At 38.4% G+C, this 15,575-nt stretch overlaps 3 protein-coding genes across 3 annotated transcripts; 2 read left to right on the top strand and 1 right to left on the bottom strand.

Annotated features, from left to right (window-relative positions):
• Window positions 1-1,706: 1,706 nt before the first annotated feature.
• ftr84 (finTRIM family, member 84) lies at window positions 1,707-6,438 on the top strand. The gene is made up of 7 exons (XM_028016689.1): window positions 1,707-2,413; window positions 3,408-3,503; window positions 3,619-3,852; window positions 4,116-4,272; window positions 4,355-4,411; window positions 4,514-4,567; window positions 5,191-6,438. Exons 1-7 carry the CDS (start codon window positions 1,835-1,837, stop codon window positions 5,733-5,735), a joined length of 1,722 nt encoding a protein of 573 aa, XP_027872490.1. The 5' UTR covers window positions 1,707-1,834; the 3' UTR covers window positions 5,736-6,438.
• Window positions 6,439-7,048: 610 nt separating this feature from the next.
• On the top strand, window positions 7,049-10,464 carry LOC114144154 (tubulin polymerization-promoting protein family member 2-like). The gene is made up of 4 exons (XM_028016672.1): window positions 7,049-7,258; window positions 7,930-8,121; window positions 8,615-8,768; window positions 10,248-10,464. Exons 2-4 carry the CDS (start codon window positions 7,931-7,933, stop codon window positions 10,434-10,436), a joined length of 534 nt encoding a protein of 177 aa, XP_027872473.1. The 5' UTR covers window positions 7,049-7,258; window position 7,930; the 3' UTR covers window positions 10,437-10,464.
• A 2,222-nt stretch (window positions 10,465-12,686) lies between these two features.
• On the bottom strand, window positions 12,687-15,359 carry LOC114144076 (erythroblast NAD(P)(+)--arginine ADP-ribosyltransferase-like). Its single transcript, XM_028016541.1, has 3 exons — window positions 15,273-15,359; window positions 15,086-15,170; window positions 12,687-13,927 (listed from the first exon to the last, which is right to left on the bottom strand). Exons 1-3 carry the CDS (start codon window positions 15,299-15,301, stop codon window positions 13,193-13,195), a joined length of 849 nt encoding a protein of 282 aa, XP_027872342.1. The 5' UTR covers window positions 15,302-15,359; the 3' UTR covers window positions 12,687-13,192.
• Between the last annotated feature and the right edge of the window lie 216 nt (window positions 15,360-15,575).

The following is a 15,575-nucleotide window of genomic DNA, read 5'->3' as shown; positions in this document are numbered from 1 at the left end:
GAATTCAACACATATAGACATGTTTTTTTTTCTATGCAGATAGAAGTTTCCACCTCTTCACCAGTACATTCACAACCCAGCTGACTGCTGCCCTCATCCATCCCCCTACAACTCTCTCGCTTTCATTCGTTTCTCTCTCCAGCCATTGTTTTGACAAGAACTGCCTTGTTTGGGAAAAGATGAGAGCGGCCCTTCATAGAACAAAGAGAATAGACAACAGAAAGCTGGTCCTCAATGGGAAATTTAAATAAACCTCGGAGCTTTATGTTGCCAAAAATGTAACGTGCGAGCCTTGAAGTCATTTTGCTGCTCTGCTGTGATCTGAAACAAACTGCTTCAAAATGACGCCGTAAAAAAGAACACAAATGTTTAATGCAAATTCTCCTAACTGATGCAGCAGCAGGCCTTTCTCCTGAGGCAATGCTGTCATAAATTATATATTTGACCTCATAACGAAAAGGTTCAGAGTGTGTGAAACATCAGTTAACCATATAAATGAGGATATATTTATATTAATACATTAAGCCTCGATTTATCTCACAAAGCAACATGTTTTGTGAATTTTTCAAAGACAAACTACGGTGGCCCCTAAGGTGCAAGCCACTTCAACAAGTTGAGCAACACAACAACATTAACGAAGCACAAAACAATGTTCAATCTGTGGTTTGCACCTCAGGGCCACCGTAAACACGATTTATAATGCCAAAGTAAAAATAAAATTAAAATGAACAATAATAAATTATTTTGTACAAAATAGGTGAAGCGTTATAGTGAAAGCTGTAATGCTCCACCTGTGAAAGTAAATCAGCTGGGCTTCATGCTGGCACTCAGACATCAACTAAGGGCCACACTGTTGCACTGGACACATTGTATAAATACATATACATTTATAAATATATACGTGAATGTTTATATATTTACGGAGACATAAGCTGAGAGGTTAGGAGTTTGTCTTTTTTGTTTATGTATTGTCCGTTATGTAATCCGGGTTCTTTTCACCTTGTGCTGAGCATCCAGACTGGTTCCTGAGAGAGCCCACATCTCATGGCCCCTGTTCACATGACAAACTAAGTCTGTTGTTTTGGAATCGGGTACTGCCATGAAACTCACCGCTCAGTCACATGAAAAGCTCAAGGTTGTGAAGGACTTTTGGTTCAAACTTCCACAGCCCACAAAGTGCAAACTATATTTTTTTTCATGAATAATATTAATTTTATGGTAATGGAAATCTCACATATTGGCTGCCCTGCACCCTGTAAAATCCTTAATTCCAATTGAACTTTCAGATTTATTTTTTTTTACTATATTTAAGTCCAGTGCATTTACCACTTGAAGATTAATGAAGAAAATAAGTATCCTGTAGCCCTTTTTATATTTAATTTCAAACTGTAATCCATCACTCTTGCCTGTAATCATTCACAATCTTTACATGAAGAACACAAAACACACTCTTCATAATTCACTCACTTACTTTTTAGGTGGGAAAAGACTATTGTAGTCTGCTGATTTCTTGACCTTACTTTAAGAGCGAAGATAGTATTCAAGTTGAAAAGCAAATTTCACCACAGGTGCAGACGTCAGGGCTTTTGATCAGAAAATGAAAACAAGTTGTGTGGGAAGAGATCAGTTTACTGTTTGTGGTAGAAACAAAGTCTTGCCTTTAAATGTCAGCAGAAAAGAGCGCAGCGTTCTTACAGAAGGACCGGTGGTATCCCGACGTGCCCACGGAGTAACTCTTTGTGGACCTTTTTCTCTGGGAATATTTGACAAACTGCTATTTCGCGTAAGAACTTAATCGGAATAAAAACAAATTACTGCCCAGGATACCATAAACATGGCCGATTCAGGTTTCCCATTCCCACCAGACTCTTTCTGTCCCCTGTGTGCTGATGGACTCCGGGACCCGGTCACCATTCCCTGTGGGGACACTTACTGCCTGGAGTGTATCAAGATCTACTGGGACCAGTACGACCACATGGGCGTGTACAGCTGCCCTCAGTGCCGCGCGTCTTTCACGCCACGGCCCGTCCTGAGACGCAATGTGCCAGACGTTCAGCACCAGCAACAGCCCCGCCAGCAGCTCCCGGAGCTCACCCCCTTCCCGTACATGCACCGCGAATCCTACTGCGACTTTTGCGTCGGCCGCCGCAACAGGGCCGTCAAGTCGTGCCTCATGTGTCTGGCTTACTACTGCGAGACGCACGTCAAGCCTCACTACGAGTCGTCCACGTTCAAGAGGCACAAGCTCGTGGACGAGACGGGCCACCTGGACAGGAAGATCTGCCCCCAGCACGAGAAGGGCCTGGAGCTGTTCTGTCGCTCTGACCAGATGTGCATCTGCGTGCTGTGTACCGTCAGAGAGCACCGCAGCCACAACATTGCCTCGGCGGAAGAAGAGCGCATTGAGAAACAAGTGAGTTCTAACAGCTTTGGCTTGTAGGTTGTATGGCCGACATGCAGGGGCTCAGCTATGTGCTTTCTGAGTTGTATGCTGACACAATAAAGCAACCCTTAGACATCTGTAGCTACAGCACAAAGTCGCAAGACAACCAAGAGATGTTATTTTACTAGTAACTTAACTTGAATATTGACAAGCGTCTTTTTGATAGATTGACAAAACTCACCTACTGTCTTGTCAACCGTTTTGAAAAGTTCAATTTTTGTTTTCTGACCCCTTTCTTTTCTGCCTCTCTAGTTTTAGCTCCAAGTCATCAGACAACAACAGGATTCAAAGGAACAAAACATATCACACACCAACTAGAAATATTTTTTCTGCCATCGTTTTGACGCCCCTCTAGCCCAGCACCCCTATACATTATATATAATGTAGAAACCTTTTGTGTCTTTTTCAGCATTGCGTAGTTGTATAACCACAAACACATTGCATAAACGTGCAAAGTTCTCTTGATTTCCTTATTTCAAAATAAGAGTCTTACACTTTTAACCTTGAGATTACAAATGAGGAAAATCTAGTTTATACATAGGTTAGATTGTTCCCAGATTAGGCTGTGAATTCATGGGCCTGCAAAGTGATACAAAAGGGACTGTGGTGTGCTTACAACATAAAGTTGATAGGAAATTGTCAAAATTCATGGACAAAAGTTGGTTCAAAATCCGTTCTGGATCAAAAGAAAAATGTGTGGGTCTTTGTCGATCAGTAGCTGGTTAACAAAAATGGGATTTTTCTTTAGAAGGCAAGGACTAAGCAAAAGCTATGCAGTTAGGTACCAAGTGGCAAACACAATTGAAATCTAAATCAGAGAATTTTATGACTTTTATCCTGCTTCAAATGTAAAATCAAATCATACTATGGTAGAGTATAAAGAGAAAAACAGTGATTAAGGCTAAAAGTACCTCGTCCTTAAAGTGATGTGAAACGACTTGACTGTGTGTACTTTTTCCTTCAGAAAGTTCTGGTGGTGACCCAGTCTGAAGTGCAGCACATCATTTCAGAAAGGATGAAAGAGCTGCAGGAGCTCAAGCACAATGTGGACGTTCTAAAAGTAAGTCAGACATTATAGAAACAAGTATAACACTTACCGTTCACCACCGTACGCCGGATCTCAGAATATTCTTACCCTGTATGACATCAAATTTAATTTTATTTTATTTCTTCAGAATGCTGCCCAGCGTGCGCAGACTGATAGCGATAAGACCTTCCATGAGATGTTGCAGGCAGTCGAGCGCTGGAAGTCTGAAATCAACCAGATGATAATGGCCAACATACAGGCGGCCATGACGCAGGCTGATGGTTACGTTGAGCGCCTTGAGCAGGAGATAATGGAGCTGCAGCGGCGAGACGCTGAGCTGCGACAGATCCTGGAAACAGAAGACAACATTCACTTTCTGCAGGTGCCAAAGGATCGGACAAATCTGTTTACTGATACATTTCTAACACTCAAGTGTTCCTAATGGAAAATAAGGACATAAAACTTTCATTCAAAATACTGGATTCACTCTGTTGGTTTTTGATTGAGGGATTCTCGTCATCCCAAAATTGTATTGCCATTTCTGTTGTATATTTCAAGTGTACAGGTCTTGAAGAATCAGGTTAAGACTAAGCTACACCTCAGTTTTATTTCAAAACTCTTTCCTTTCTCTTCCTTGCCACACAGAATTTTCCCACCCTGTGTGTTCCTCCAGAGGCCATGGTTCCTAAAGTTCTCATCAACCCTCAATTCTCCTTTGGAGAAATAAGCAAAACAGCCACAGAGATGAAAGAAAGCCTGGATGACATCTGTAAAAAGGAACTGAGCAAGATCTCCAAGACGGGTAAGCTCATTTAGAAAATACTTGTACATTCCCAGAACTGAAGTTAAATCATGTGACAAACTAACGCAGGCATTCCTTACAGTCAGCGAAACTCCTGTGTATATACTTCTGCCACGAAATAGGGACAAACTCCTGAAAGGTAAGGATTAGTAAACTCAATGACACTTGGCAATTCAGGAGCAACAACTAAAATGGTGGACCTTTTTATCGAACAAAAATTTCTTTATCGTCATTCACATAGTTCCCTCCAGGGTTGATTTTCAGGAGCCACAATCCAGAACAGACTTCTTGAGATGTAAGTGTGATTCATCTTGTATGTTTAAGTTACTGTAGTTTTTTACAAATGACTGGTTGTTATGGTAATGCCAAGTGATACTACATGTGGGGCCCATGTATGTCAGTTAATGGCTCATAACAGCCTATCAATTAAATTACTTTGTGTTGCTTTAGAGCAAAAAAAACTTTTGACTAGTCTCATGTTTTCTTTCTGTTAAACTACAGACATTTCATAAACTAGGTTCTTAAAAATAGCAGCACTTCCTGTTTGATTCATTCACATATTTGACATGGTGCAAAGCTATTTCTACAATTTCTTTAAACATTAATGCAAACTTATGTTGCCCGTCGGGTTAAAAAATTATACCTTTTGTAAAAATGTTTTTATTTAAAGAATTCAAGGCAATTAATAACTTCATTTTGTTAAATTAAGTGTTATGGCATGGTTAAAGGTGAAGTAAAGAAAAAGTAATGTTCACTTTGTAACTTCACATTAAGGACTTTTGATTGGACTCAGACTCGGCATGAAAGACATCAGACTTGACTTGAACATGCAAATAGGACTTCAAAGCAAAGCATACAGTGGTTGCAGGTGAATAGTAAGAAATGTGCACTGTGGATGTTTTTTTTTCCTCTTCTCAGATGCGGTCAGACTGTCCTTTGATTCAAACACCGTCTACAAAGAGCTCGTGCTGTCAGACGGCAATCAGAGAGTCACTCGAAAGAAAACGACCCAGTTTTATCCGGACCATCCGGAACGCTTCGATGGCTTTTCCCAGGTGCTGTGCAAGGAGCCTCTGTCTGGCTTCAGGTTCTACTGGGAGGCCGAGTGGGGCGGGGAGTTCTCCATCGGTGTGGCCTACAAGAGCATCAGTCGCAAGGGCAAAAATTCAAACAGCCTTCTGGGCTACAACGACAAGTCGTGGAGTCTCCTCTGCTCTGATTCAGGATACTCAGCCTGGCACAACAAAGCAGACAAAGATCTGCCTGAAGCTCCCCGGGCCACTAGGATAGGTGTGTACTTGGACTATGCGGGCAACACTTTGGCCTTCTATTCAATATCCAATACAATGGAGCTCATCCACAGGTTCAGAGCTCAGTTCAGTGAGCCTCTGTTTGCTGGTTTTGGGGTTGGCTCCTCTGTTACCCTCTGCCAGCTGAAGCAGAACACTATGCCTTATACTTAAAGAAAAAAAAAATACTTCAAGGTTCCTGTACTCAAACAGATGAATATTTGTTAATGATGAAATGATAAAATGAAGACACTTTAACCTGTATAACTGATCAGTTGATGTAAAACTACAAAGCATCAACCATCATATCTTCTCAAGCATCTTCTCTTATTTTAAAATGTTAAATGTAGTATGTAAGTAAAATTCACTTTTTTTGTCTCTCTTTTATATTTTAAACTGATTAAAATAAGAATCAACACATTTTTTTTTTAGCTTTTTAATGTGTAACGAATGCTGTACAGTGAGACCATATTTATTTTTTTCTTTATGATAACTGTTGGATGTTGCTAAAAATACCATTATGAAAGGGTTAAGAATGATCAATAGACATAAATTGGATCCCTGCCCAGGACCGGTCTTCATGGGGTTTGCATGTTCTCCAAGTGCATTAGTGGGTTCTCTCCGGGTTCTCCGGCTTCCTCTCATAGTCCAAAAAGATGACTGTTGGTTTAATTGGGTTTTCTAGTTTTTTTTTTTTTTTTAAACTTGTGTTCATTTGGATTAGTATTTTATCAGTAATGATGTGTGTGTAGATAATATGTATTGACAATTTAAGTATCACATGTATTTTAAGTGTGAGAATAAATAAACAGTGCTGAGAAAATCATTTAAGTACTAGACTTGTGTGTGTGGATAAATAAAGAACTCCTAAAGATTATAAGCTCCTTTGAGTTTTCATTGTTTTTCAATGGCAGATCACACCAAGCATGGTGTGTCATTTTGGCCCAATACACAGTTTCTTTGTCATTAGAACCTTTTTACATATCAAAGGCCAACAAGTAAGAAACTGAACCACTAGTGGTCAGCAAACACGAAATGATTAAAATTCCAGAAGCTATTAGAAACACATCTACGACACTTACATGACCAAACTTGTAGCCAGTATCACAATTGAGGAAAAGCCATCTTCCTTTTGAGAGATTTGAACACATTTAGGCCACACATTTGTTAGGAGTTCTTAAAATAACACAATACAAATAGATCTCACAGCAAACTTATGTGTTGCCAGTGAAAACATAATTTAGTTTACTTCTAAATGAAGCTTTAATAAATGGAAGTAAGTTACAAACAAGTCGTTTTTCCTGCAGTGACAGCTTAGCTCGCTGTTTCAGGATAGAGTAACAAAACGCTTCACTTGATTTATCCTAGCCAAACAGGGTAGAAACAGCGCCTCCTAAAGGCACCAATCGTAACTGCAGTTACAGCGAACAATGAGCGCTGCTGTGAGCCTATCCCGCCACCACGGTCAGTCTGAAGGGGCCCCGCAGTTCAGAAAAACCTAGAGATAGGATGTATGGAGGAGAGACTCGCTCTCACGCACGAGTCACGCATTCACAAAACCGCCCGTGACGTCACTTAGCGACTTCTAACGACTTTTGACCGTTAGCAACGGTTAAGGAGGAGATTCAGGGGACGGAGGAAAGCGGAGGTTAAGCAGCCAGAAATTTTACGTTGTATTACTGCATTTACAACAGCAGGTAAGTTTTATGTTCCACATTTAAGGCATGACCTCTATAGCCAAGGTCCTTGTAGCAACATAATGAAAGGCAATGGAAATGTTCTTGCACTCAAAGCAAGCCGTGACGCTTGTAACGGCGTAACTGTAAATTTAGAGAAATAGTGGGTGTTGATTGTGTCTCCAGTTAATAATGTCGCTAAAGTTTCTAAGCAGTATTTCTCAAGATTAATAGTTTTTCCACCCGTCTCGTAAAATACGGTATTGTCCTGGGATGTGCAGTTAAAAGTTGCGTCCCGTTTCCTAGCAACAGGCACCGCGCTGACACCACGCTGCTTTCAACAATCCGCGCCTTTTTTAAAATGTCTGCTTGCTTGTCATGACTTTGTGCTTTTTATTTAACATGGTGATACGTTTGAGGAGGAACGCACCATTAGAATGTTTTAGATAGAAACAAAGAGGTAAAACTTTACACGTAAAAAAAAACAATTCCCACATGATTTTCACCCTTTAGACATTTTGATGTAATCATATCCAGGTGCTTTTTGTTGTTTCCCAGGCAACGACATCAAAAAAATGTTTTAACTTTGTGTTCTTATTACTGTCAAGGGATTCAAAGAATGCGATCCTATCAGTGAAACCATTAATCAAAGATATTTCTCTCAATATTAAAAACCTGTACGTCTGTTTCAGCATGGCCTCGGGATCAGCGACCGCCGCAGACGCGGAAACCGCTTTCCAGAAGTTTGCAGTCCACGGAGATCCTCATGCGACTGGGAGGGAGATGAATGGAAAGAACTTTGCCAAGATGTGCAAAGACTGTCAAATTATAGACGGCAAGCACGTCACTTCCACTGATGTTGATATAGTTTTCAGCAAAGTCAAGTAAGACTTAGGACAGTATTCATCTTCTCAAAATATTAATGCTAGCAAAGTGTCCCAACAACAAAGAGCAGGAATGTCTGTTTCATGTTTGGTGATTATTCTTACTTGTTTTCTTTATTTTTTCAGACTAAATACTCTACATTTGAATAACTATTTCAGCACAGTTTGTGGTTTTATTTTGATAAAGGCTACCATTACAGCAGCGTTTATTAAACAACTACCCTTTTTACATAACCAAAATATATCTCCACATAAATGATGTTGTTTATATTCACACAGAACTTCCATATGACATTTTCAAGTTTATTAAAAAAAAAAAAAATAGGACAATACGTATTAATAAATATTCATATGGAAACATGCATGAGATTATTGCCAGTTGGCTAATTCCTATCTCTAGTTCCATTGGCAGGTTGGTGTTAAAGCACAATGACAGATAAAACGGAAATAATAGCAATAACAGGGTTTGTCCCTTTTTTTAATTTTAAACCAGGGCAAAGACCGCTCGTGTCATCACATTTGAAGAGTTCAACCAGGCACTGCATGAGTTGGCTCAAAAGCGATTCAAAGGCAAGGTCCAAGCGGAGGCTATTGAGCATATGTATGGTCTCGTTGCTGGGCAGGATCCTGCCAATGCTGGAGTCACTGTAAGTATAAGCAGGTCATATCAACGCCTCCTTCAACACTCTCATGGGTAGATTTCTGACTGACTCGATGGGTCACTTTCATTTTGTTTGGTAAAAAGAAAAAACAATAGTTTTTAAAATTTTGTGTTACTCATGTTAACAGCAACAGATGGTATAAACATGTGCAACACAATGTATGTATTGTGCCATGAGTAACACAATACACGTCGAATGCTATTGTTTACATCTGGAAATTTGTATACATTTCCGTATGTAAATGGATGTAAGGGTTAGGGTTAGAACAACCTCCACACTGGAACAACCTCTAGTGTTGTGCCCTCTAGCGACACAACACTAGAGGGCAAAAAGTCTATTCTTTTACTTGCCACCCATAGCTGTGCTTCTGCTGTAGTACAATTCTGTTGACAAAATTAAAATTGGAGATGTAGGTATTATTAATCTAGTGCAGGGCACCACAACAAGGGAAAAATAACGCAGAAAAACTGGTGAAGAACAACTCAAAACCACTTGTATTTTTCTTTTTTTCTCGTTCACCTTGTTGGATTTTGTTTTTCAGGTTTTATTGGCTCTAGTGGCCTTTATTTGATAGTGAATTGACAGGAAAATGGGTAATGAGAGAAGGGGGAAGACATGCGGCCAAAGTGGTCAGGCCAGGACTTGAACTCGTGACATCCACGTCAAGGATTAAGGCCTCCACATGTGGGTTGTGCTTAACCCCTGCGCCACCACAGCACTCCCACTTAGTTGGTTTTATGCTTCACACGAATCCACTGTCATAGCAACTGGCTGACAACATCTGAACTAGCTGACAGAGCAGATATCACGTTCAAGTGTATCAGGATTTAACACCAAAAACACGGCAACAAATAACAGAACATTGAGTCCAAAACAGTTGCATGTATTCAGGTTTGATGTTTATTTTGCGATTATTAAGGAGGGATTATGTGAAAACAGTAGTGGTTGATTAGCTAATTGCATCACTAATGATCTTTCAGAGAGTAGGTGTGCAGGTTGCCTTTTTTTGTAACTGAATGGAAACACACCGAATTCCACAGCACATCTTCGTGATAAGGTTGTCAAAGTCAAGCTAGCATAACTGACCTGCTTTTCTCTCCCTCGCTATTTTTTTATTTAATTAAAACTTTTTAGTAACCTGTTATATGGGATACTTTTGGACCTGGTTTTCTAGTTGTCATAGTGTTGACAATTAGTAGCAAAACATTGCGTCCCTTTTCCTTTAATATATCACGCATACATTTACGATTTAGCTCGTTATGTTAAAAAGTTGACAGCTAAAACCAACGGTATTCATCATCATGTGTCAATGTGTCTACTCCGCCAACGATGCAGTGAAATCTAAGTTGACAGTGTGTATTTCACGCGTTCCTTTTTCGTATCTGAACTGAATGAACTGTTTTGCATGTAACTTACTACTTTAGGTTTCTCATCGGATGTTTTCTGCTTTTCGTTACTTCTTAGAAAATTTCAAAGGTAGGAGGAGTGGACAGACTGACGGACACATCCAAGTACACCGGGTCACACAAGGAGCGCTTTGACGAGTCAGGCAAAGGGAAAGGATTATCTGGGCGTGAGGAAATGACAGACGCCAGTGGATATGTGTCTGGTTATAAGGGCAGTGGCACTTATGACGACAAGGTCAACAATTGATGAGCAAATAAAAAACGTACACAGGCAACGCACTTGTATTTGTTGAGAACAATATAAACGAGTAAGAAATGTAAAAATATACATGTAATATTGGACGACATGACTGAAAAATATGTCACGATATAAGCGTTTCAAATCATTGGACGTCAATAGCTATTGATTAGCTATTGACAGTTATTGATTAGTTTTTAGTTTTAAATAGCTAAAATGCTCCCAAACTGTTGTTGCAGTTATTTTTTTAAGCACTCAAATAAGTTATGTATTCATGAAAAAGCTACAGAAAAATTGTTGCTCACCCTGTTATATTCATCCTAACTATTATTCTAGTGGCAATAGCAGTGGAATAAACTACACCTGTTAAAAAGACCTCTTTGATGCCTGAATGTGAATATTTGATCACTCAAAATCAAAGGAAAATAAAGTTCTGGTGGAAAAATTACATTTCATAGGATTTTTTAAACTCCTAAATAGATCTTTGTTTCTAGCAATAATTATGAGAATGAACGTTTTTTTGAGTTAATGAACCGTTTAGGACTCTGTGTGTTTTAAGTACTTTGCTTTTCCCACAATATAATAAATTTCCAAAAAACTGAATTCTGGGTTTCTATTACCTATCCATAACTAATATTACAAAACATAAAGACTTGAAATATTCAACTCAATATTTAATAAATCTGCATAATACATAAATGTCACTTTGAGTGAAAAAAAAAGATTTTACTTTTTTATGATATTCAAAGTTTTTGAGAAATATCAACGTCTATTAGCATAGAGTTCTGAAGTTTCTTTAAAATTCCAGCAGATGGCAGCACTGTCTGAGGAAATGTTGACAAGGATTTAATGTCCAGTATTTAAATTGGCTTTTCAGCTACAGCCAACACAGGGCCCACAGACACCAGGAAGCCCTCACAGATCACACGACTCACCCAGAGGGCACATCCTAAAAGTAACACTCAACATCACTGAGCTACAGTACATCACTGTTGTAGGTGCAACAATATTTCTGTTAATTGTTTGCTTTTTACCCGCCAGCAGCTTTTAAATGACGTACACAATGATACGGAGCCCCCTAGCGGACATAGGGAGATTCTGCTTGATGATCAAACACTTATTTCACTCCCTATGATGCACATTTAAAAACATGTCATGGATTTATTGGAGGTTCTGTCTAAAGACTAGTTTAAACTATTGTTTTAAAGTAGATGGTGTTAATTTCCTTGACAAATCTAAAGAAGACATCTTGTTTCCAGAAAATATTGTGAATTAGCCATTTTTTCCCAAGGAAAAATAAAAATAAAGGAACACAAACAAAGTTTGAACTCAAATTCATACTTCTGCATTTTAGTTATACTTTACATTGCACTTACTCAGTGCAGCACTTTGCTAATGAAAGGCCATTTTGAAAATTACACCAAGTCACATCGCACTACTTTACTTTCAGTAGATGGCGCCCTCTCGTATGCACAAGTTTTCAGAAAGGCAGGGGGGAAAAAAAAAAAGTTTTGTCAGCACATTTTGCTCCCATGCTCAACAGAGCCAGCCACAATTGTTTATAAAAGTTAAGAGAACTCAGCTTCCTGTTTTGTGTCTTGTGCAATGCACTCCTTAACATATCGGAATGTTTAAGAGTTTCACAACGTAGAAGTCTTAATAAAAACGATGCAAACAATAAGAAATTTGAATGAGGAAAACCGAATGAAAAGCTGTGTCAGAGCTGTCGGGTTTAACGGGTCTTATTTTTTGGTTTGGTTTGTTAAAGATGGTGTGAAAACATAACTTCCTGTGAGAAACCATGTCATTGCAGAAGAATGTCTGTGCACGACGAAACGTTTTGTGTGAGAGGGCAATGGGTGGGTGACAGTACAGGGGAGTTTCAAGAAGTTGGGGTTTGCGCAATATGTGGTCGGAAAGAAAAAAGGCATTGGATGTAAAAGTAATATTAATATTTTGTCACAAAGGTATTAATTTCATCATGAATTTCTCTTTATATATAATGTTGTGATAAAAACACTTCTTCTCTCTACCAGCTTTTCCAATCTAGACACCAATTAAATTTTTACCCATTATTCTTGGATTCAAGCGTTTTGGTGCAGCTCCCACGCTCTTGCCCATCTTCTTTTTTCTCTCTGGCTGTTAAGACTTTATTTTATTTAGGGGTAAAAGGAGTCGAACACACTTTTCAGAAAAAAACAAACTTTTATTTTCACCATACTAATTCAAGCGGAAACCTGTACAAAAATGTGAAACCTGTTTATCAAAGCTCAAAGGCAATTTATTGAACTTACAGAATGCAGTAAAATGATTAAAATAATGTATTCATTATTTTATAGGCTTTACAAACACAATACTACTGGTAAAACATGTAAAAAATTATTGTCTTCTGAAAAATATATTCCCATGCAGTAAAAACCCCCAACTCTTTCCTTTTCCAGATGATGGATTAAACAGCGCTTTTGACATGTTCAAGGGTTGTAGGGATGTTGTTTTAAAGCTTAATAACCCTTCTTTAATCTTCCCCACAACTTTAAACCAGACCTGATTTTCCTTTGGAGGTCATGATGCTGTGTATTCACCAAAAAAAAAAAGAAAAATACACAGCATCAAAAAAACATCTCTAAGTCCTTCACTGCTATGTGATTTTTGTGAATAACATTGTTTTAAAATGCCAGAAGTGTAAATTTAGTTTAAAATACATAGTTACAGCATTACGGGTTTAAAAGAGAGTGAGTGAGAGAGAAAAACAATCACCAAAGTATTTATTCTGTAATTTGGCAGTCAAGATTGCTCTGGACACCGGTGCTATTCAGAATGTAAACAGTGTTACAGTCGGAAAGTTGTTTCATGGGTTTGTCTTTGCTGATTATTTTGAACGTCTCATAAGGTGGAATGAGCACCTCTTGCTCTCTGTCTCCGAGCTTTGGGTATTTTTTCAAATAAGCCCCGTGGCAGGTTCTAATTTTAAAGCATGTAGTCTTACCAAAGCTTGTCAGAGTTGATAAGCTGGAGGTAGAGGTAAAAGTGCCAAACCGAATCACTTTGCTGACAACGCCGGTGAATTTGGAATTGGTTCTGCGGAAGGTTGTGTGACATTTACCGTCACTGGTTTTGAGGATCTGTATCGCTCTGGTCAGCCAGAAATGTAAAGAATGGAATGAAAAATTCGAACCATACTGGGTTCTGTTGGTCCGGACTGCTTCGTTGAATGTCCTATAGAAGTTTTCTGGTCCTCCAGCTGTGTACGCACAAATTGCTTTCAGGTGATCTTTTGTTAAAGCCTCATCGCCTTTCTCTCTTTCTTTGATTTTCTTCTCTGCACACTTTTCTGCTGTTATCCACATGTTTTTGAAGTTCTTCATTTCCTTTTTGAAGTATGTGCCCTTGACCTTTGCTTCCATCTTTGTAGCGCAGGTAGAGTACATATCATCAACTGAATTGTCAACCATGTCCAGGGGGATGGACTGATCATCTTTCGTAATGAAGATGCCAGAGGTCTACAGGGAAAGAGAAAAAAAAAGTAAATCCAAATGAATCTGTTGTATTTGCTTATACGTTTTTCAGAATATTAACTCCGATGGGAAAATAAAACATCGGTGTAATCATCTCCCATATCAAGACCAAGACTTCACGAACCAAAATAGATAAATTTAGTGTAGTTTAAATTATATCATAACCCTTTTGTGGTATTTTGTTGTGAATTCTCATGCAAAGTTTTTGTACCAGTGATGCCTGTTGATGCATATTCTATACACACCATGGATTGCATTGGAAGCTCTTTTCTACCTTCTATTAGTTATTGTTATGCTCAATAATGTCTAAGCTAGCTAATTTTCATACAATACACCTAAATACTGTATGTGTCTATTATATGTGCTATTTTCAAATGAAAAACTACTGAGAATCTGACAAATGAATTGTTTGATTATTTTTAAATTAGTGATTTAGTATTGGGTTGAAGGCAAAAAAAAAGTTCATTAGTGCCTTTTCTAAGAGCGCCAAGGTATGATAAGATTTTATGGTTTCAGGAATTGTAACAGTAAAGATGGACATTTGTTGTTTCAGTTAGTGTTATGGTGAGAAAAAAGGACCTTCCATTGGAAGAACTGTAATTTCTTGCGGAAGTAAAAAACTGATTGCAAACCCTAAAAATGTACAGCATGGTATGGACATTGGGACCGTTTCTTTTACACTTTGGACTCGGTCTACTCCTGATTCCGCATCAGTACTTATTAATATATGTTAAAAAATCAAAAGTTACCGTTATGTTTCATTTAGTGGTTCAATTATGCTATACTGTATTATGTAAGTGGTGCGCAGAAGCAGCCTATCTGAGTAATTTTAGTATTTGTGTCTGTGGGGGCTCTGCTTGTATGCAAAGACAGATATATGGTCAAAAATATATTTTTTATTTTTAATGCAGTGAACATTCTAGAATATTGTGTCAAAGTTTTTTTTGTCTAATATCAGCCATTAATACCCAACAGTTTGGTTATGACTGATTCTTGGCTTTTTGTGATCATTTGTTTTGACACTTTTCAGTGATTACAGCATCAAGGAGAAGTGCACATATTACATTCTTGATATCTAGATTGAGACTCTAAACTAAATTATATTTTACACTAGAACACCAACCAAGCAGAAGCTCCACTTACCTTGCAGGCGCATAGAGGAAGCATCCAACCAAGCAGCAAATACAGAGAACCAAAAACCAGCATGTTGGTCTTCATGACTGCAGTCCTGCAAGAACAAGTTCAGACATGTAAAAACTGATTTATGACTTTAGTGAGGGTAAAAAAATAAAAAATAAACAAACATACAAACAAACAAAATCTAATTTACCCCATACAACAATCAGAGGTCTTTCCCATACAACAATCAGAGGTCTTTGAGATGACTAAGAGTTGTAACCTGCAACATCATTTTCTCTCTCTCTCTCTCTCTCTCTCTCTCTCTCAGAAATAGTCTTCCAGTTGTCTCACACTAACTGAAGTAAAAAAAAAAAAGCATTGTTAGTGTTAGCAACAACAGAAAAAGTTTGGAATAAGTAATAATATTTTAAACCAAACTGTACACGCTACTGTCAAATAGAAATAAAATGTATATTGCTTTGAGAAACACATCCAATCACCTTCTTGTGGCCGA

The sequence above is a fragment of the Xiphophorus couchianus genome, chromosome 5 (assembly GCF_001444195.1).
Source record: "Xiphophorus couchianus chromosome 5, X_couchianus-1.0, whole genome shotgun sequence".
Lineage (NCBI taxonomy): Eukaryota > Metazoa > Chordata > Actinopteri > Cyprinodontiformes > Poeciliidae > Xiphophorus > Xiphophorus couchianus.
The sequence above is the reverse complement of the archived record's forward strand: the minus strand, read 5'-3'. Positions and strand labels throughout refer to the sequence as shown.